The sequence below is a fragment of the Sander vitreus genome, chromosome 15 (assembly GCF_031162955.1).
Source record: "Sander vitreus isolate 19-12246 chromosome 15, sanVit1, whole genome shotgun sequence".
Taxonomy (NCBI): Eukaryota; Metazoa; Chordata; class Actinopteri; order Perciformes; family Percidae; genus Sander; species Sander vitreus.
In genome coordinates, this window is record NC_135869.1 from 25,358,619 (window position 1) to 25,381,630 (window position 23,012).

General features: G+C 41.9%; 2 protein-coding genes across 5 annotated transcripts; one reads left to right on the forward strand and one right to left on the reverse strand.

The window, feature by feature from the left end:
- The first annotated feature begins 421 nt into the window (after positions 1-421).
- On the forward strand, positions 422-8,055 carry csdc2b (cold shock domain containing C2, RNA binding b). 4 transcript variants are annotated; one of them, XM_078269535.1, is made up of 5 exons: positions 422-589; positions 885-907; positions 3,438-3,928; positions 5,062-5,184; positions 6,263-8,055. In XM_078269535.1, exons 3-5 carry the CDS (start codon positions 3,747-3,749, stop codon positions 6,423-6,425), a joined length of 468 nt encoding a protein of 155 aa, XP_078125661.1. In that variant the 5' UTR covers positions 422-589; positions 885-907; positions 3,438-3,746; the 3' UTR covers positions 6,426-8,055. The 4 variants fall into 4 exon arrangements, with proteins under 4 accessions (XP_078125661.1, XP_078125659.1, XP_078125662.1 ...); XM_078269533.1 differs by having other exon boundaries at positions 3,504-3,928; XM_078269536.1 differs by lacking the exon at positions 885-907.
- Positions 8,056-9,373: 1,318 nt separating this feature from the next.
- pmm1 (phosphomannomutase 1) lies at positions 9,374-23,012 on the reverse strand. The gene is made up of 8 exons (XM_078269219.1): positions 22,605-23,012; positions 21,575-21,692; positions 19,541-19,617; positions 18,999-19,090; positions 18,609-18,708; positions 18,044-18,119; positions 12,057-12,172; positions 9,374-10,861 (listed from the first exon to the last, which is right to left on the reverse strand). The coding sequence occupies exons 1-8, from the start codon at positions 22,686-22,688 to the stop codon at positions 10,739-10,741; spliced, it is 786 nt and encodes a 261-aa protein (XP_078125345.1). The 5' UTR covers positions 22,689-23,012; the 3' UTR covers positions 9,374-10,738.

Below are 23,012 nucleotides of genomic sequence, written 5' to 3' on the forward strand. Positions count from 1 at the left end.
CACTCATCTTAGATAAATATTTATTGTCATTGCATATATTTATACAACGAAATGTTGGAGCAATTCAATTTGCAGCATTTAAATACGAGCTCAAATATAACATATATATACACACACGCAGGCCTCACTCTTGCCCCACATACACATTCTTACCCATTGTTAGACATTCAAACTGTTTTGTGTATGTGATGAAAGATGAACTTGTAAAATGTAAAGTCCATTGCATTACTGGAGTCCAGTCCACCACATAACATATCCTTTTATTTTATTTTTATATTTTTTATACACATCCTTTCCTATAATAGAGCAGCACAAAAACAGCCGCATAAAGGTGAAATATATATATATATATATGAATACACACACGCACACACACACACACACACACTCTCTCTCATCATCACGCCATCGGAATCTCCGCCAGCTGCGCAGACTCAGCAGCCCTCGCGTCATCACGCCAGGGTTTTCCGTCGGACTGCACGGATTTGGTCGACTTATTTATTTAATAAGTCGTTATATAATACACGCCGAGTTAAGGTACACGCTCGCACACGCTGATCATCCTCAACCTACTAGCGCACTCAATGCGGTAAGTAACATTTCTGTGAATATATGCTCGTTGAAGTGCATGCAGGGGTGTGTCAGCGTGGCTTTGTTTTGGGATCGGGACAATGTCTTCTTTGCATGCTTGACAGAATATCCTCTAAATATTATAGCCTATTAAATAGTAGCCTATTTATCTCTGAGGATTGAACGGGTTACATGTCCACCATATTTGACCGGGTCTTATAATGAACGGACCTCTCACCCTGCTTTTGTCCAAGTTGTATTATGAAATAACATTGACTGATATTTCCGCCTTTCACCTTTTTGACAAATTGCAGATATGACTGTGGCTGTCAATCGGGTAAGGACTTCTTAACGTTTCGCTGTTGGCTAAAATAAAAATGAGACGCAACAAAAAGATAAAAATATGGAATATTATGGTTAGGCTCTCTGAAGTGTAGAGTAGGAATTCAACCCTCGGAAGTACACACACATACACGCACACAAATACATTCATATACATATTGTCCTTTCATAATCATGGGGCAGGGAAGTGATTTGTGGCTGACCCGGGCCAGAGGAGCCATGGCCCTCTTAATTCTGTTGCTTCATTTCTGCCCATCCAGATGTTCTCCAGCTGCTGTAAATGAGAGTAAACTCTGAGTTGCTCTGAATGTTTGGGTGTAATCCACAGTGAAGTATTTTCTCATGGTGAAACATTGTTGTAATAATAATCATGTTGAAACTCGCCGTTTGTCCGGGCCTCTTTTTAACGCATCCTATCCTGTGGCAACAAGTTCTAATGTCTGTAGTAGCCAGTAGTCTATAAAATAGATACTTCTTCATCTGGGAAGGGGGCACTCACTGACGTCATGAACGCACCACTGGAGGCATTCTGCAGCTGTTCTGACGTCACGCGGAGCTCCAGCTCTGCCTGCATCACAAGACAAGAGGAGTGGGCGTAAAAAACACACCTATATAGCCATCACACAGAAAACGACTCGGTGTTTGCTGTTGTTGTCCGGACTGTTAATGGTGTTTCTGGGCTGATTCAGCCTTAAATACCGACAGGAGATCAGTCAGTTGCCTCTTTTATTCTAACCTAGAAAATATCACTGTGGAGAGAACCCAAATTATGAGCTGTTGAAGGCCAAGGTCACCTGACTTAAACAGGGTATGTTGCGGATTTTAGTATTAGTGAATGATGAATAACACAGATAGATGGATGAATAATTTAATAGAACAAAATCAAAACTGCAAGGAGACTGAGCTAAAGATTGATCTCTGTTCTCTGTTTTTTGTTCTCTGATATGAATTGAATATAGGCTACACTGACACTGTACAATGATAGTGCTCTATAATACACTGAACGGTAATGCAAATCCAGTAGATATGAAAATTAAATCTCCACATGTATTATTACAATGCTCTGGGTTGCTTCAGAGATAAACCCTGTAGCCTGCATGAGGGATTGCAGTGGAATGCAGATAGTTAAGATAAGAAACTTTACTGTCATTATACTGCTGTGCAAGACAACATGAAATTGCGATGGCACTCCCTGATATTAAAAAATAAACGAGAATCACAATAAGAGCAGTTCCCAGTGTGGAAATGAACAATAGCAGCATAAAAGTGTGGGGAGAATAAACAAATGTGGACATATTGCACGATAGAGAGATGTGTGTGTGTAAGTTACTAGTTGAGCCAAAAGGAAACCAAAGGTGTCAGGGTTTTTTTTTGCGTTCAACAAAATTTAAAGGGGCACTCCACCAATGTTTGCATCCCATGGTCAGTTTACTGTCACGAGGGCTGTCCGATGCCTTAAGTGGATCTTTTTTGTCAAGCCGGAGAAAATAACCCTGATAATGTCAATGGGCTATTTCAGGTGGTGCTTGCTTTGAGATGAAAACATGCAATTGATGTGCACTATGGGAATTGTAGGATCCAACACTTTTGGATCTATACTATGTACTAATAGTCAGGATACCTTGGCCTCTGCTGCATTGATTTTGATCATTCTTTTTAAAAGTAAGTCCCCCAACTTTAGGATACGCAATACTACATCAGTGGAATACCCCTTTAACATTAGAGGGGATTCGCGATTGCCAGACCTTCCTCCACAGCGCTGCGGAAGAGGGTTAGGCTGAGCAAGGTCTGGCTAGTCCACACAGCATTCCGGGAAGGGAGATAAACGTGCTCTGGTTTATTGGCATTTCTTTAAACCAATCACAGTCGTCTTTGGCGGCGCTAGGCGCCAGACGGAGCCGCTGCAAAATAGGCTCGGGAAGGAACTTGTTTTGGTGGAACATGTGTACGTTCAAAGGTTGTTTTAGTCGTGCAACAGAAAACTCAGATTGGACAGATAGTCTAGCTAGCTGTCTGGATTTACCCTGCAGAGATCTGAGGAGCAGTTAACCATAGTCCTCAGAAATCCACCAGAGTTTAACATTCCAACACAAAGAAAGCAGAAGGTAAAGGACATCCGGTCGAGAAGAGTGACATCCGGCAGAATTTCTGGCGGCACCGAGCAATCCCAGAAGTGGAACGTCGTGGATATAGACTAGAGGAGACTTGATTGAGTGATCTGCTCTCAGTGTGTCCTAAGTGCATTTACACCTGTACGTAGAGTGGTCCACTTGTGATCCGATCACTCACATCCAATTTAAAAAAAATTGAGACTTGACCGAGGATATATTTTGCTCTTGGAAGGATTTTTTATCTAATAACATACATTTGACATATAATGGTAGAACAGTATATTCCTCAGATACAAGGAAAGAACACTGAAAAGGCATTTTCACCTCACAGGTCCCTTATTTGTCTGTGGTTTCTGACTTGAAAAGGCTTATTCTTGGCTGGATGACCCTCCCATCCCTCCTTTCCTCCATCAGGTTTAAAGCCACATGACAGCTCTCTGATCGTCCTCCATCCTCTCCTTGTTGTCTGTCTCCTCACAGCCTGTCCTCCTGACAGACTTGAAGTGACAACGCTGACCTGGATAACCGCTGAGCTTGTGTCCCACACTGAGGCAGGCCTTTCCAAGCAGACGGACTCATACATACACCAGTGGACAGATAACAGTGTCAGCAGCCCATTAGCAGCCTGTGGCTCGAGGAGTAGCAGCAGCAGCAGCAGCGTCCAACACTGCATCCACATCATCCTCCCTCACCCTCATCCTCCTCCTCCTTGTCACTTCTGACATGGCAGACCCCAGTCTCACGTCGCCCTCTAGGATCCCGCTGCGCTCCCCCAACACCTCTCTCACCCTCTCCTTCCCCTTCCTGAGGGAGGGAAGCCGGGTATGGGAGGAAGGGAAAGAGCAGCCTCTGCCTCGGGATTTGCCAAGCCCGTTGCCAACCAAACGCACCCGCACCTACTCAGCGTAAGTAGGATTAGTTTATTTACCAATTAGTGTGTGGTGGAAAGAGCATACACACATTTTAGTTTTTTTTTTCCATTTCATGCTACTATAAAACTTCACAACATATCCGAGCATGTTCTTTCACTCTACTGACTCTACTACATGTACCAGTACCACTTTTTAATAAGGCAACCTTTAAAAGGAGTTTATAATCTGTGACTAAAGACTCATTTATTAATGGTTTAATTTACTAAAGCTTTAGAGATAAGTCCATCTAACAGGTAAACCAAAACAAATAATGGATCTATGAAGCATTAGTTAATGCTAATGTACAACATAAACTCTCTATAAAGAGTGCCTTTTTAGAAAGTTGTAGCATTCAAGTGATGGCTGTAGAGACTTTGCTGCTGAAATCTTTACATACAAAACTTGTGATGAGCTTAAAATTTTTTTATATTTTTGAACATACAGAACAGACAAACACAATTGAACAAGAACAAAAACCCTCTCCCACCCCCCACCCTCTGCGGTCTCGAGGAAAACAAAAACAAACAAATAACCACAAACAGAAATCACATCTTGCCTAGTCACTCTCCTCTAGTTCTTGTGACACTGAGGTCATTAGGACTGATACTTGTGCTGCTGCGTTTTTCCACAGGTCTATAGTCGATGATTTGGCTTTGTTAATCCTTGCTGTAGAGAGCTCAAGCATAACTATGTCTAAAAAATACGCCAACCACTGTTTTACACAAAGCCAGCGTTGAGCTATCATTTTCTTGGTTGCGGTTGAGCCGGCTAGCCAGATTTTCCTCTGTCTCCCAAGCAGGTGTAATTTAGAGTTGTCATTAAGTAACAAAACAATCTGGTCAGTAGGAATTCGACATCCTATCACATCAGATATTATTGATGTTGTTTTATTCCAGAACTCATGCACCTGTTCACACTCCCAGACCATATGCAGGAAAGTTCCAGTTTGTTCAGGTTGCTGATATGTCTGTGGTTTCTCAAGACCTGAACAATGAATCGTCTCTCATAAAAGAAAAAACAGATTCCTTTAAACTGCTCCTCCTCGTCTTACTGAAACAATAACAAACCATACTGAGATGAGTCACTTTATGCTTAATGTAAGAACTGTTTTCTCTCTTTGGCTGCAGTACGGTACGGGCTCACTCAGGTCCGGTGTTTAAGGGTGTGTGTAAGAACTTCTCCAGGTCACAAGGCCACGGCTTCCTCCGACCCTCCCACGGTGGCGAAGACATCTTTGTTCACATCTCCGAGTGAGTGGCAATAACACTGAACACACTCTTTGACAAAGGTCCAAAATCATACAGATTCCACAGCTGTCGCCTCTGAGAATCACAGCACACAAACACATCGTGCATTAGATGAATTACAAATGGCAACACGAACTCTGCAGCTTCAACTCATAGGACTGTAAGAACTCAGCAAACAACATTGTTTACGCGTGTACCTTTTTTTTCCAAAAGGAAAGCTGTTTTTTTCAACACTCCTAGGACTCTGTGACACCTGCAATACGTGGACATGCACAGAGTACAGCAATCTGTGCTGGGTTTTATTCTGCCTTTTTATTCAGGACAAGCAGTAGGCTATGCCAAATGTTACTACATCCTCAGCATGAGCACATTTTCGATTTTTTTGATTATGCAGGATGTTCCAGTTATCTCACAGCCAAACAGCTGCACCGTGTTTTAGACTGTCCAACGTTTATTTGGTCTCAAATTAACTCATTTTCAGAGCTCCAGCAGATGTCTGTATTTGCTTCTATAACGTGTACGTGTGTACGACCACACTTTAAAAGAATAATTTGACATTTTGGGAAATACACACGTTGAACGTTGTTGGATGTTGAGAAATCCCACGAGTTGCAAAATAACTCATAGTCATAAGCAGCAGATTTATGGAACAGGATATGTGTTATTGTGTCTTTTTGGGGATTTTTCTTTAATTTCTGCTGTTACTATTGTGAAATAATGAATAGTATACAGACTTTACTCCTCTCTTATTTGATTAAACAACATGAAAAGGAAACCATATTATTTTTGTTTAAATTATTTGCCATTGTGCAAAAAGGAAGTTTAAATAGAAGTTGTGGAAGAAAAGGTTGACATCTTATCTCATGAGTTACAAGTCGCTACCAGTGCATTAACACAATTTTGAAGCATGAAAGTGCTGTTGCTATTGTAACTCTTACGCAGGCTATTTATTGATTTGTGATGGCACTTCCTGTGTTTACACTTTGTCTGTAACTCGATGTGTATCTACATAACGACACAGTATGAAGCAAAACTCCACATTTTACTCATACTCACTGGCCCTACTTTTCCTCTGTTTCAGCATCGACGGGGAGTACGTCCCAGTAGAGGGGGACGAGGTCACGTACAAAGTGAGCCGGGTCCCGCCCAAGAACCTCAAGGTGCAGGCCGTGGAGGTGAAGATCATTCATCTCAATCCGGGGACGAAACACGAGACCTGGTCCGGCCAGATCATCAGCTCGTAGGCCTGAACTCCCGGCCTGGTGGGTGGGTCATGCTGGGCAGGGCTGGGTGGGGGGAGCGTGGACCCGTCGTGGGACTGATGACTTACATTCTGAGCTCATAAACATGTTTCACCTACACAGCAAAGTGCCCAGAGTTAATAATTCAGGTCCACTCACAGAGCTGATATGCTTTCTTCAAAGCTGTCTACACTGGTGGATTTGCTGTGTATGTAAAACTGGCCGTTTATTCCCTGTTAGGAAGAAGACACATTTGTTTAATTTATTTATATTTTTTTCTCGTGACAGCAGTAATAAAAGTCAGATTTGAGATGGGAAGGTAAAGTGACAGGTCAAAGTTGTAAATCGGAAAGAGCTTGTGGGGCCACATTTTTCACGGCGATCAGTTGTGTAAAGTATGAAACGCTGAGAAAACTGTAAACATAACTGCAGATCTGCAAACTGATGCATGACAGCTGAGTATATGTGCAAGGAAGAAAGCGACGTAGGACAAAAGTCTGAATTCAGTTTCACTTCCCTTCTCTCAGGCTGTTATGCACTTGTTTACTTCACCAGAGTTTTCAGGATCACATGTTGGATGCAAGTGTGGGTCAGATGACTTGTTTTCGCAACTTACACAGTGCAGACTTTGGAAAGATGAGAAGAAACTTATGGACGTAAAAGCAAGTAGTTTAGGGAATTTAAGTGAAGAGATTGGAATGATTGTATAGTTGAGGGAGAGAAAGTAGAAATGGCAGGTTGACCATCCTTGAGTTTCATGACCTTAGAGGACAAAAAAGTGGAAGATTTATTTTTAAATGGAGATAGGAATGTGCTGAAGTGAGAGTAAGTTCAGAGTTAGGAATTCAGTTTGTCTCAGAGAGGAAAAGCATGAAGAGAGACCAGGACATATGCAGGCAGATGACATTAAACCAAGCATGGATATTTCAAAAAATATAAAAAAAATGACACATTTTTCTGTTAAAAGGAAAGCGATTGCAAATATATTGCTGAAAAATGCATATTCTTAGTTGTATTGTCTTGTTTGTGGTTATTTATTTGAATTATTTATTTGATGGTGTGTTCAGATGTGTGTGTCCTCAGATTGCAAGCTCTATACTTTGGGTAATACAGTCAAAAGTTACACTCAAACAATTTGAACTTCCACTATGAACACTGCCAGAACATCGGCTCCAGATATCACTGTCAGCTTTTTCTCAATTTGTTGTTCTGTTTAAATATGTCTGTTTTGAATGCGTCTGGAGCCACCAATTTCTCATGAACAAAACTATTTGTAAATCTGTTTTTTCAAAACATGTATCCGTGTGTGATTTATTAAGCGTAGTCAGTGTGATGGTGAACTACATGACTTCACAGTTGATGCCAAACGACATCACATAAACGTTTGTAGTTCTTCAGGTTTTGCTCAGTACTGTACTGGATGTCATTTTCTATTATTATATCTGTTCCAGAGAGTCTCTATGCATCTTGTCTATATGTCAGTGTCACTGCCTGGACTTATTCAGCATTACATTTTGTTTATTTCTGTCATATCAAAGGGCACATTCTTTTGTGGACGAGCCACTGTGGTGGTGATCCCCATGATTTCTTCTACTGAGCCTTGGAAGAACATTAAAGCATTTTATGAATCACGTCCGATGGAAGCTGTGTTTCTTTAGTTGCACATGTGAGTGAGACTCAGACTGCGAGAGGAAGAGGAAGAGAGTGGTTTTATCTGTGGTCAACATGTGGTGAGAGAGACTGTCTATCATGAAGAGTTTGACATAGAGCTGCAAAGATTAATCGATTCATTGCCAACTATTTTTAGTTAATCGCCGACTATCATGATAATCGATTACTCAGTTTGAGTCCTTTTTTGTGAAAAAAAGTAAGAAAATTCTCTGATTACAGCTTCTTAAATGGGAATATTTTGTAGTTTCTTTACTCCTCTGTGACAGTAAACTGAATATCTTTGAGTTGTGGACAAAACAAGACATTTGAGGACATCATCTTGGGACTTTGGGAAACACTGATCCACATTTTACAGACCAAACAACTAATTAATTATTTGAGAAAATAATCTACAGATCAGTCGACAGTGAAAATAATCATTACTTTCTGCCCTAGTTTGACAACAGCCAACACGTCCTGTCAAAGTGCTCCAGCAGCCTGATAATCAGAATGAAGTGCCATTTTGTTTCACATCATTCTGCAATTACTATTTTAATTAATTGCATTGCATACCATTTATATATGTGTCTCTGGCTGGTCTGGGAAGACATGTCAACTTCAGTCTGGATTATTATAAGGGGGGAGAGGCAAAAATAAAAGATGTGATAAACACGTCATTTGTTATGACTTATTTTTTAGTCATTTCCTGCGTTTCCTTTATTTCTAGAGACACATCGCATATACGTCTTGATGGTGCCTGAGGAAGAACATAAATCTTAAAACACGCTGCAATCCAGAGCATACACACCTTTTTGTGTTGTCCATGCAATTTGAGTGCTTGTATTGATAACATATTTAGCATTTTACATTTTCTAACTTTTCTGCATTTGGCGGCTCCCCGTTGTAGTTGGGAAGCTTTTTACTGTGGGGTCAAAAAAATCAACAATACCAAAAGAGACCAAGATTAATAGAGCAATTGATGATTGTAAAGTGGAATACATGATCAATTTGTTTATAAATGATATACAAAAGCTAACATTTGGTGTTTAAAGCCACAAGTTAAATAGTATTTTATTTTTAAAGCACCTTTGAGGGAACTATTTGAACGTTTATGGCGACTCCCAGTGGTAAAACTGAAAAAGACACCGAGGCAGAAAACTGAAGCTGTAGAATCTGCAGCCTTTTGGATGAGAAAGCGCTGAGTTTGAGATTTTGTGAGTGAGTGATAATGTCAAAGGAGCATCCGAGGTCAAAACCCAGTTTGTCCCAACAGGATAAAAAACGACACTGGAGAGCTGAGGTCAGTGACATGATATCAAAAAGGTTTTATTACAATGAATTGTATCCATATATGACTGAAAAAGAACAAGATGAATCTCTTAACCAGTTAGCATCAGTGACACATTAAAAGCTCATTTTCTGCTGTGCATAGAAGTCTGGTCTACATGATCCTTTTAGTCTTTGAGGTTGAAGGAGTGTTTACAGTCGGACACAGAACTGCAGCTGATGAATCAGATTTATCAAATGCCTCATATTTACAATAATGATCTAAGAAGGAGGCATTATTTTTCTGAACCATAACAGAAGGACAGAACATTAACCCATCATGGGTTAATGGGCGTCATGGGCAAAAAAGTGTCAGTGTTTACATTTTAAAATGATATTTAACCCCTTAAGCAGCTTTTGAAAACGGCAAGAATCTAAAGAGAGATAGCAACAAGGAACCAATCAATAAGCTTCAGTACATATAGTCACCCAGCGTGCAGGCCATGATCTAGCTTGTAAAAATATTTTACATAAAAAGCTTTCATATTGACTGACAAAACTTCGCAGAGTTGACTTTGTCACAGTAGCTTAATTCCGTGGTTAAGATGAATTCATTGTGTCAGTAATGCTCAGTTTTAAATTGAAACTTACTTTAATGCATTTAAAGAACCTAGATATGCTAAACAAGCAATGCAAGCAAGCTTCTTCCATTCACACCAGCTTTGTGAGGTTAAAACACACATTTGATATTCAAGGGCTCACACAATGAATAAACAGCAAACCACATCCAGCTGCAGAGACAATAAAAAAACTGGAATGATTCATATCTCCTCAACTGTAGAGGATGAAAGACCCACATCTTCTTTACTGCTTCATTCATATCTCATTTTCAGTATGGGACCACTCTCTTTTCTGTTCAACAATAATATAGCAACGATTGGTATGAAATTATGCCAACATTAGTGCAAAACATCATTCTATACTGTAAAGTGATAACTTCCAACACTTATGTTTCAGAATCTCTTTAACCTTTTTGGTTAATGTTACATGCTACACATCGCAGTGCTGTGACACTGCAGTCGAGCACATTTTGGCACAGTACTTAGAACTTTCACATACATCAACGTGTAACACTTCCTCAGTTTCTGTCCCTTTAAAAAAACAAATAAAAAAACCCAGCAGGATTTATTGTACACATTTAGTCAAATCACCCTGCTACTTCTTCTGTGTATTCAGAGTAATCATATTAATATTATGGAGAAAATCAGTAGTGGTATCTTTTGGCAGTTCATAAATAGCCTGGGTTCGAGTTGCTTGTTATCGTACCAGCAGAGACCCACAGGCGGGACGTCAGAGGCCTTTCTCTGTAAAGGGATCGGGGGCAGGGGCATTCCAGGACATCAGGGCTCGTGTGGCGGAGCGTTGAAGAAAAGCTCCCGACAGAATCTGGCCGTGTCCTCTGGAGAGTAGACCGTGAAACCGATGGTCCGTGGGTCGTTGAAAATTTCATAGTCATTTCCTCCCTACAAAGAGAATTATCAAAATTATAAAACACAGCCGAAGCTCTCCTAATTTTCACAATCATGACATTTGAACTTTAACCTCTGAGCCTGGACACAGTTTTATCTGAACTGAACACATTAAAGCTATCATGTAGTTTACTTTACACCACGTAGCACTGACTCAGCTAATCTTATGGATGTTTTCTGGTGGACTTTGTAATAATCAGAAAACAATGGAATCTTGAAATTGCAAGATCCCTTAGTTAAAATTAAGAGAAATCTGAATGCTGCTGACATTGTAAACAGCAGTGTGCTTCCAACATTGTGGCAACATGTTGGGGTAAAGCTGCAGACACACTGACCAGACGGTCAGACCCTCAGACCAGACCTTCGGCAGAAAAGGCAGTTGGACTGATCAGTCTCAGAATCTCTCAGTCTCAGAAAAAGTGCCTCGGAACACACCAAAGCGACGAGACGTAATACCTCTCCATAACAGCAGGCGGCGCTAATCTGTATTGTCGCCCAAAACGGAAAGCCGGCAGCTGACTGGATGAACGCGTCATGTGGGTCTGGTTTCTCCGGAAATTCAAAGACAGACTTTCACGGCGGCTTGTTCGGAATACGATCTCATATTGTACTAAAATAGTTCACTGAAACGTGTTTCTGAAAACATTTTAAGCGAGAAATAAGCCGTGCAGTTGCTGAATCTGTCTTCATTTCAGATCCACGAAGGTCAGTTTAAAAGATTTTCGTCAGATTTTGAGAGACTCTAGTCACGCTCATTCCGCTCCCCCTTTCCGGGTTAGCACTCCACCAATCAGATGGGTCATTTGAGTCCGACTGCCGACAGTGCCCGCCCCGCCGATTATACATGTCAAATCGGCCAAAATGAAGGACGACGGCCCCTCGGACGGACGACGGCACGGAACACACCGAAGAGACTCGAGTCACTGACCTCGCCAGACTGTCCAACGTCCGATAATCGGCTTGGTGTGTCAGCGCCTTAATGCCTTTTTTTTGTGTCAACACTATGATGCCCACGTTTTTTGAGTTTGGTGCGGTAGAACTTGACCGTCCAGCACAGGGCCATGACTTAAAACTAGGTTGAACTGGAACGCAGACTGCAGGCTAGATCTTGTCACCCAACATGAGTGGCTGGCCCAAATAATGCTCTTGTAAACATGGCTCCTGTAAACATTTCCCAAGATGAACTTACATCTGAGGTCTCGTTGCCAAAGAAGTAGATGGCGTCCAGGCCTTCACTGTCCAGCAGCTCTAAACACAGTCTCTTGTCCCAGCCCTCTGGAAAAACGTCAAAGCTGATGAGACCACCTAAGCAAAGATGATAACAGACAGGACATTGTTATCATCATGGGCTTAATCAACCATCATCATCAGAATACTTTATAATAATAAAGTAAATAATAATGTTTTCACTCTGTTGTTATTATACACATTAAACACAGGCCTGAATTACACACACATGTTCAGTACCTATACATGCACTAATGGAGAGATGTCAGAGTGAGGGGGCTGTAGCTGGACAGGCGCCCCGAGCAGTTGGGGGTTTGGTGCCTTGCTCAAGAGCACCTTGGCAGTGCCCAGGAGGTGAACTGGCACCTCTCCAGCTACCAGTCCACCACCATACTTTGGTCATTGTTGATCCCCTCAGGGAAATTAAATTAAATATATACATTCAATATGCTAATGAATACTTTCCCTTTCGTATTCTTCCACCTGTATTTACACTCAACACCTCCAGCTCTGCATACCAAACGTTGTTTACACTCTGAGCAGAGGCTGTGACTTATGGAGGCTTTTGGAGCCCTTCATTCAGCAGGGACAGACTTGTTTTTTGGAGAACTTGTTGGCAGAGAGACACACTGCATTCAGGAACAAGGATGTTTCACAAATGAACACACAGCCAATGTGTGTTTAAACAATGTCCAGCATTTTCTATATTCAAGGAATCCAGAGACAGCTGGGACGTGTGTTTACGCCGGCATCTCACAGAAACGATCATGGTTGCAATGTATGTTTTAGAAAATGTTCTTCGCACAGTCCAACTCTTAGTTTACTTTTCATCCCAGGCTATTTTTTTCATTTTAAAAGTAAGAGAAAAAGCTTTATTGTTGCTCAGCTGTGTCAAATGATCTAAGTAACCTTCAAACTGTGAAATGTAACCAAAAAGTCTCCTCCAAAGTTCCCTGCAGCACTTCCTTTTTAATCTGCTCTCTCGCCCCTTCCCCCGCTTCAATTCTTTTCACTGCCTTGTCACAGCTAAAGAGGTTAAAGAGTCAGTGACAAAGGCAACAGCTAAGGAGCATCCGGCCAATCAGAGGGCTGTTTCCCTCACACACCCTCCACACGCCTCCATCCCAAACACCTTCAACCCCCGACTGTAAACACTTCAGTGCTTCAACCAACTCTTTAACAACCCATCCCCCAGCCTGCTTCTTCCATCCCTGAGCAAAGACAAAGCACGGCTGCTAAGTGGCTGACAGTGCATAGATGTTCATGTAATCCTTTTCCACTCTTCTGCTAGACCCTGATCGCCGTAAATCAACCTTAATTAATTACACAAGCTGCCTTAATAAATAAGGTCTGCTCAGCATTTTGGATAATCTTACACAAAAATGCACAACAAGCTCCAGAGAATATATAGTCAGGACTCTTTAATTACCACTATGTGGGAATGAGTAATTTAGAGAATATTAATATTCAACTCTCCTGATACAGATACAGGAAAGGGCATGTAAATAAACACAGAGGGTTTGCTTCTCTTTAAAAACATCTCTTCCTCTTGCTAACATACATGTGGCATGTGGACACGTGACAAATCAGATTGATTGATTGAAAACACGGAGTGTCCTTACGACTGAGTGTCCCTTACATTCTGTACTCTCAGTGCAGATGGGATAGGGTCGGGTTTATAGAACACCTAGTGCAGAGCAGTATCAGGCCAGTTGTGCAGAAGCACTGAGGAAGGCAAACAAATGAATCTCAAACTGAACATCCTCCGGACCCATCGGCCTGCTTCCTCAATGTCAGAGTCAACAGAGTAAACATCTGCAAATGGCAGAGATGTCGCAAAATCACACAATTGTTTTCCACCTCAGCAACCTGAGTTTGTGTGTGTACGATATCAGAAGTCTGTAAGAAATATTTGACAACGCTGTGGTAATAAACGTTGGGTAACATAATAGATATATGTTGAACTCAATGAACTCAGATAGTAGGCACGATATAACATGCAAGGGATCTTAACCAGGAAAAGTACTGGAGGAAAAACAAGCCCGTCTGTCTCCTTTGTTTGTCTGAACTGTGAACAGCCCTTAAGGCGTCATCAGCAGAAGCTCACACACCTCGCAGAGCACGTAGGCAAACATAAATTACCCAATTCACCTAACTGCTGCAGTGTTGCCACAGAGAGAGAAGGAACAGTGTACGTGTGCGTAAATAGTTAACCGAGGGTGGTTCCAATGTCCAGAACGAGGTCCTCCATAAGAGACAGAAGACAGACAGATATGCTGCAAAACTGGTTTGTCATTAAACTACACTGGTGTAATCAGAAGGATCCTAAAAGAACACGCTGCAAGAATACAAACAAAGACGCTGTTGCTTATTCAGGAAGCATGAGTGTTAAAACCATACTAGATTTAATAATGTCCAAACAAAAAGCCTGCAAGACCCATGAACTAAACAGATCTGAGCTTTGTTTAAAATCCTGTATTTTAAATTCTAGCGGCTGTCACAGTTTTCAAGGCTACTTTGAATATAATATATACAGTATATAATATAATATGATTGAAATGACTTACAAGACAAGTCAAATTCTCATGAAACCCTGTCATCCGTGTTTTGACCCCCTTTACTCTACTTCAGGAGGCATGTGAGGGTGATTTAAAAGGTTGAATACAATATGAGGTTTGCAGGGGTCTGGGTTTCTTAAGAGGCATTCAGACTTTTATGAGTGAAAGTGGGGCATATGACTTTTTCGATTCCAATTCCTAAACTTCAAGATTGCAAGATGGCGCCGCGTGAGTGGTAGCCTGTTGCAGCAGCTCTTAGCCTTTTTGTATTTGTATTTCTCATATTTGTAATTCTTTTTTCTTCTTCCACACTGTTCTTCAACGGATGTGCATATATGGATGTACAACTGTGGAGATTAGCTGTGTTTCTTTTCCTTTTTTCTGGACTTTACAACTTCGCAATGGGAGAACCATTTGGCCGCGGCTCCATAGTTTACACTCGGGAACAGCTGTTAGCACTGAGGAACACTAGGATTCATAGTGAAAGACCGGAGATCCCTGAGGAATTATTTAGGAGAAGAAGGAGGGGATGCAGAGCTGGACTTAAACGCTGAGAGAGGAAAAGACGGTACAAACCGTGCATTCCATCTGTTATTATGGGGAACGTAAGATCTCTCCCCAATAAGATGGAAGAGCTGACGGCGCTAACCAGGCTGCAAAGAGAATACCGGGAGTCTAGCATCATGTGCTTCGCGGAGACGTGGCTGAATGAACTCACTACAGACTCACTGGTCACACTGGATGGCTTTCAACTTGTGAGAGCGGACAGGAGAGCAAAGGAGTGCGGTAACAGGAAGGGTGGGGGGAATAGCGATGTTTGTGAACAACAGATGGTGTAACCCCGGGCACATCAGTGTTAAGGAGCAGTGCTGCACTAAAGCCATCATTGCGATAACTGTCTACACCCCCCCCTTCGGCCGATGCTTTAGCTGCATGTGAGCTCCTTCACACAGTTGTGTCACAGCTGCAGACATCACACCCACAGTCTTTCTTCCTCATCTCCGGAGACTTTAATCATGCTCCCCACCTTCACCCAGTTTGTTAAATGCCACACAAGGGACAATAAAACACTGGATCTGCTGTATGCAAACATTAAAGACGCATACATCTCTTCACCCCGCTGGGCCGCTGGGCCGAGTAAACAACCCCCCACCACAAGGTATGTGCGGAAATGGTCTGTGGAGGCCAGTGAAGCACTGAGAGATTGTTTTGAGACCACGGACTGGGAAATGCTCTGTAGGTCACATGGGGAGGACATTGACATTCTCACTCACTGTGTTACGGACTAGATTCATTTCTGTGTGGAGAACACCATACCTAAGAAGAAGGTTCGGTGTTTCTCCAACAACAAACCTTGGGTGACTCCTGAGCTCAAAGCCCTGCTGAATGATAAGAAAAGACTTTTTTTAATCTGGGGACAACGAAGAGCTGAGGAGGGTTCAAAAACAGCTCAGATGGGAGATAAGGAAAGGAAAAGACAGCTACAGGAAGAAGTTGGAGATTCGCCATCAACAAAACAACACAAGAGAGGTCTGGAGGGGACTGAAAACCACCTCTGGTCAAAACGAAGACAGTGCTAGAGGCTTTGTTTCTGGTGACTGTGACAGGGCAAATTAATTACATTTTTTGATTCCACCCTCCAACCAGACTTCAGACCTGTTAGTGACTCAATCTTTACCTCTCTGGCCACTGCGGACCACCTCATCCTCCAGGGCTTCTGAGACATCAGCATCCCCCACTTCACACCTGTCCACTGCTTCTGATTCTTCATTCATGGGTGTTTCACACCCCTCTCCCCATCCTTCTCTCCAGGGAGCACCTACACCTCCCTCTAGCAGTCTCCCTCTGACAGTCAATCAGGTGAAGAAGGAGCTAAAAAAAGATCAAGGCAAGGAAGGCCCCAGGCCTGGATGGAATCTGCTCCAGACTGCTTAAAGAGTGTGCAGATCAGCTCGGTGAGGTCATCCTGCACATCTTCAACCTGAGCCTGAGTCTGGAGCGAGTTCCAGTCCTGTGGAAGACTTTGTGTGTGGTCCCAGTTCCTAAAACTGCGCATCCCAGGGAGCCCAACCACTTCAGACCGGTGGCCTTAACTTCTCACCTGATGAAGACCTTGGAGAGGCTTGTATTGCAACACCTGAAAACCCTGTCACATCTGGAGAACACTGGGAGCACTGTGAGGGTCATGTTTTTTTATTTCTCCAGTGCTTTCAATACAATTCAATCACCACTGCTCTGGGGGAAGCTATTGGGAGCTGGAGTTGACCCCCACCTGTCTGCATGGACCATCAGTTACCTCACTGACAGACCACCGTATGTGAGGCTTCAGGACTGTGTGTCTGATGTGGTGATGAGCAGCACAGGAGCACAACAGGGTACAGTGCTCGCCCCGTTTCTCTTCACCGTGTACACAGCGGACTTCAAGCACAACACAAGCAGCTGTCACATGCAGAAGTTCTCTGATGATACTGCCATCGTTGGCAGGGTATCATAGGAGAATGATCAGGAATACCGGGAGGTCATCGGGGACTTTGTCAACTGGTGTGAGTCAAACCACCTTCACATCAACGCCAGCAAGACAAAGGAGATGGTGGTTGACTTTCGCCGGAGGGTGCCTGGTACTACACCAGTGAACATCCAGGGTGTCGACATCGAGATGGACACCATAGAGGAGGTGGGGGAGAGGAGGATGTTAGCCAGGCTGGCATCAACCATGGGCAACACCTCTCACCCCCTACATGAGACTGAGTTCCCTGAGCAGCTCCTTCAGCAGCAGACTGCTGCACCCTCAGTGCAAGAAGGAGCGCTACCGCTGGTCCTTCATTCCAGCAGCAGTCAGACTCTTTAATGCAACATCATAATGTAGCACTGCTAACAAATGCAATATGAGCCATCACTGGACAATATTCTGCACCATGCACATTTATCTATTTATTACTCTGTGTCTGTGTTTATATAAGGTTGTTTATTGTGTAAATACGGTTGTTTTATTACTATTATTGCTATAACTAATTATATTCTATTTTTCCATTTCCTATAGTTTATGTATATTTTTTAGTAGATTTAACTCTACTGAGAGAAAACACAAGTGCGTGATGAGACTCCTTTATTAATCTGCCAATAAAGTGTCACTGTCTATCACTCTCTTTCTAACAAACAAATATACACTGCCTCTTTTTCTCCTGTACATTCATGGCCCTACTGTGTAAATACCTCATGCAGATTAGAAGAAGGCTCATCTGTCATGTCCCATTTCCTGAATATAATGTACACCTTGAGAGCAGTCAGATTTAACGCCAGTGGGTAAAATATTACACATTTTTTTGTGCACATACTTGTAAGCTTGAGCAAGTTTTTCTCCAAGTGGACTTTCAGCTTTTGACACTCTCACCTTTAGTGAACCGTAGTCCCTTTCCAGCAAACTTCTCTTTCAGGGCAGCAACAAATTTCTCCCTGATCTTCTCTCTCTGTGGAGAAAGTGACAAGGCAGTCAGACTTCGCCAACCTTGTTACTGCACACAAGACACATACATTCATTAGCGGGTAGCTGAGGGGTCAAACCTCTCCTCCTCTGCTGCTATCTGCTTTCTCCATATCGCCCGGCTCTGTGAACCATCAATGGACGGCCTGTTAAGCTGTCCTGAAAGCTCAACATTGTTTGACCTCCCTCTGTCTGCTTAATTAAGCACATTTCATGCAACAGAGAGGCAGGCTGTGACTCTCAGTGCCTGATGTGTTACAATGTATAGTTTGTTTCGCTTAGTTGCTGAATTTGGCTACGGTGCATTTTCATAACGTTTTAGAAGGTTTTAATTTCATTTCCATACAGACCGACATGCTACATGTACAACAGCAGAATAAGCTTGAACGTTACATACAGCCAATGGTGAGTGAGTGCAATATTTTACCTATACACTTTGGTCACTTTTAATGTACTAATGACTAAAGTATTTTACCTTGTCGATTTCAGAGAATTCGATTCGCTCCTCCAGCGTGCAGCTCCGACCAACGGGGGAAATGTTGAGCATTCCATTCCTGAACTCAATGAATGTTCCCCTGAAGGCAGAAATGGACGCACCATTAACAGACATGTTACAGCAGTAGTAGTAGTAGTAGTAGTAGTAGTAGTTGTAAAAGAATGTGAAGAAAAAGACAGTGTTAACAATTGTGTTTTATCTTAATTCCTACACAGAGATCCCAATGGGATGTGTTTTCCTGTTTCAACAGGTCAGTGCTGATGAATAAAGAGATACCAGGTATACCGGGAAGGCATGTCAGAGGTGTGTGTGTGTGTGTGTCCACTTTGGGGGTTTAAATTAACTAGTGGCCTGACTTTCTTGTCTCACCTTTTCTTTGGCAGCTTGATGAGCCCCATGTAGCTGAGGCAGAAGTTGATCAGGTCCTGCAGCAGCTCCTCCCCGATCTGGTTCTGGATGGCCTGACGGGATGAAAATGCACTTCATAAAAATAAAAACACATGACGGAGTGTGCTTTGTCCCATTGTTGTGACTGATTGTTGTGACTCAATTTATTAAATACATTTCCCCCCTGTGCATCAATACGGTTTGTCAAGACAGAAGGAAAGAGGTCGGTATTTAACTACCTTTTCAAGACCTCCTTTAGACCTGATTTGTAGAGAAAGGTTTCCTTAATGTGGTCTAAAATAAAATGCTTTTTTTCTCTCCAGTCTTGGTCTACTAAACATAACAATTTTGGGCTAATAAATTATTTCATTTGTCTTATTTCTTTGGAGGTAAACACACGTTTCATCACATAAAATGTAAACACGTGAAGCATGTATTTAGTAATACTATGTATTTTTCCTCAAAACAGATCATGTGTTGCATATCATCCGACATGAAAAGTGGGACTCTGAATGTTCACTTACATGCTTTGAGAGGAGTTTGCCATCTTTATATTGCACTGTCCCGTTCTCAGCAAATACGTAGTCAAACTTGTGTATCACTGCAAGAGAGGAGACAGGTGGAATGTGGCTCAATGTGCAAAACCTACACACTCAACCAAATTAACAGTGGCTCTTCCATTAAGGTCTGAATACAGATGATTAGGACATCCTGCTATATTTACCTTGTAGCAGATTACAGTGTATGTAAACACTTCCCAGAAAAGCCAAGTTTAATCTGTTTGACCTTACATCAAACTTTGGCCTTTGGGTGCTCTACAAACAACACAGTGCAGGAAAGGTCTGCAACTCTGCCTGATTAAAAACTTGCTTTGATCACTTTACTTATAACATAGCAGTCACTAGGGCTGTTGGAACGAATACCGAAAGTCGAATATAATTCGAATGGTAAAAAAAAAATCAATACTATTCGAATGCTGAAATCACTATTCAAATGTGACTTTTTTGTTCTTATGTTGGCTAACGTTAGCTAATCTCTCTCTAATCTTCCAGCCGTCAGAGTTAGCTTTGACTTCATATATTACCTTCTAATAGCTGAATTCTCAGTAACATGACAATCTGCAAGAAACAGGTTGCTTATAAATCACTAAAATAGTAGTGACCGCACTGTTTGGCTTAGTTAGCTAGTTTATGACAAATCGTTTCGGCTGTGCTTTCTAACATGATGTCATTGTGCTAACCGAGCAACATTAGCCTTTACAACAGAGCCGCTTCAATACACGTTAGATCATGTTTCATTACAGAGTTCTGAGTTGATTTGTGTTTGTCGCTGCGTGCTTGTGGTGGAAAATGAATGTAAACAAAGGTGCGTGCAATGCGCCATGACGTAGCTAGGTCACCCTTATGGCCAGGCTAATGTTAGAAGTCCCTCCAGTGGACAGAACGTGTAACAACAACCACATGCTTATAGCAGCATTAACTGAGTAATGTAGTACATATTAATAACAGGCTGCATTTGAGCATTACATATTTGAATATTTAAAAAATAATAATAATATTCAAATGGTATTATAGAAAAATATTGACAGCTCTAGCAGTCACCTGCAAAATAATGTATAGGCTTGTAGAAGCTCATAATATACTATATAATATATAATTTACTGATGGATTGTATGTGACAAATAATGTTTTTTTCTAACTGGCTTAAAAATGTAATAAAACATGTTTTTGGAATTAACTGTTAAGTGATTAATGAGTTTAAACAGGGTGTAACATGTTTACCATCAATAACTTCAAAAACAACATGAACAGCTTATCATTACGGGTTCAACCCATTTGGAGTGTCCTTTTAGAGTACTGGTCACCACATTATCCAGCTACAACAACATGCAAATGTGTGCATCATAAAGTATGAAAATATTCACTTTTAGCACACTTGGCAAGGTTCTGAAACCACATGGCTCGTAATATTTCATAGACAGGTTTTCATCCTGTCCATGCAGCTGTGTGTTAACTCATCTGCGAGGTTGATGGCCCTGCAGTGTGAGGGCCAGTGTGCCAGTATGTTCAGGCCAGATTCATTTATTAAGTAAACGAAAACGAACTACTGGAGTTGCAACTGCCTCAGATGCCAGAAATGGTGCAGGCAACCTAGTTTAATATGCTAATTTCTTGAACTGTGGCTGCCAACGTGCTGTTGTGAAAACATATTTCTGTAAGACAATCATGAGGAGTTGAAATGCAACAGTCATCATGAGACAATTGTTAGCCTAGCCTCCTGGTTTGTGACACTAATAGTCTTGTGTCATCCTTTTACAGTGGGTCTGTTAGAAGGACGTTGTGTCTTGTGTCTCTCTATTGAGTTGCATATCGGCCTAAATCCCACATTATTCCCAAGGTCCGCCCTCTCTGCTCTACTCTCTGTGGGCTGGTTTCCAATTAGCAGAAGTTTAACTTAATAAAAAAGTTTAAGGTCATGCAGTGTCATCGAGCTGATGGAATGACACAGCATACAGTGTATAAACCGTCTGTGGTTAAGACAGAAAGAGGTCTGCTCACCATCATCCCCCTCCCCGAGCTGCTCAGCTATCTTGGAGTAGTCTGACCCTCCCACGATGCCGATCTTCACTTTCCTCCGCAGAGTCTGGAAAAACTCATCCAAATGTGGGTCGATTTTCTGCAGATTACAGGAAAAAGTTACTGCTTTGGGTTTTTCTGATAAAACTCCCTTTCAAACACACACACACATGCCTGAACACGTACATATCGTCATTAAAAGCTAAATATGTGTGTTGCACTGTGTTATTAAAGCATAATTACATAGAGAGAACAGAGAACAATGGACATGACTGCAGACTTTGCCTTTAATTTGGCACAGATTATTTCAAGATATGGAAGAAAAGCTCTGAGCTGCACACAAGGAAGAACGCATTATGTAACAGCTCAGCGCTGACACACACACACACACACACACACACACACACACACATGGACACATGGACACACACACACTTTACCCTATATGAACCCAAGCATTCAAACCCAATGACAAAAGGAAAAAAAAAAAGAAGCACACATCATTACAAAATAACTTGGACTGAATAATAAAAGAGATGATTTCTCCCCTAAACCTTACATAAATAACTCCTGTTTAAGAACATAATTTATTTAAATTTTCCCCCAGAGAATTTACATTATATTAATTAAACAAAACTAATTAAAGCCCATGTGAGGTGACAGTATCAGAGCATTGTCCATGTGTATTTAGGCAGAACTTAAATAGGTCACACAGATATCACCAGACCTATACATAACCACACAGTCCCTCCATGTGTCACAGCAGCACTGTGTGGGGTTAATAGTAATGGGGTAACACTGGTGTTTGTGCAGGGTGAGGAAGGAAAGAGCTTAAAAAAGTAAAAACAGTGTCTGAAGGAGAAGGATATGAGGACAGAGTGTGCTCTCTCATACTGTCTCCCACATTGAAAATTATTCAGAGGCAAATTAGAAAGGCAGAGGAGCGGCAGAGAAGCAGTTATGAAAGCTAGTAATAACCTATAATATCGATTTTAGAAGAATGTGAGCTCACCTCTCTAGGTGGTGTCAAAGTACCGTCCACGTCAAACAGGCAGAGGATGTTTCGGTCCGACGAGCAGCCGCTTGGTTTCTCCATTTCCTTTTCTCTTAGAGTTTTTATTGTTTACAAATTGGACTTTTGATTGCAAGTGTCACAGCTCCACGCACGTGCAAACACGTAAGCTAAAAATACACATTCACGCCAGGCAGAAATGAATCAGAGTGTTCAGCAGTCAGTTGAAATATCAAAATAAATCAAATAGACTGAGTTAATTAGACGCTGACAGCCGCTCCTTCCTCTTCTTTTTCTTCACCTTTCAGTCTACAACTCTGCCTTCTCGGCTCGGTTCAGCTTGGTTCAGTGAAACCGTTCAGCTCGCACCAACAAACACGACGTGTTGTACGTGTTCTTTCGCAACAC

Coding starts and splice junctions, on each gene's coding strand:
- csdc2b (XM_078269535.1), top strand. CDS start 3,747: ATGGCAGACCCCAGTCTCACGTCGCCCTCTAGGATCCCGCTGCGCTCC. Junction 3,929..5,061: donor CGCACCCGCACCTACTCAGC/GTAAGTAGGATT, acceptor CTTTGGCTGCAG/TACGGTACGGGCTCACTCAG. Junction 5,185..6,262: donor ATCTTTGTTCACATCTCCGA/GTGAGTGGCAAT, acceptor CCTCTGTTTCAG/CATCGACGGGGAGTACGTCC.
- pmm1 (XM_078269219.1), bottom strand. CDS start 22,688: ATGGAGAAACCAAGCGGCTGCTCGTCGGACCGAAACATCCTCTGCCTG. Junction 21,693..22,604: donor CTTTGACACCACCTAGAGAG/GTGAGCTCACAT, acceptor TGTAATCTGCAG/AAAATCGACCCACATTTGGA. Junction 10,862..12,056: donor TTGGCAACGAGACCTCAGAT/GTAAGTTCATCT, acceptor TTCTCTTTGTAG/GGAGGAAATGACTATGAAAT.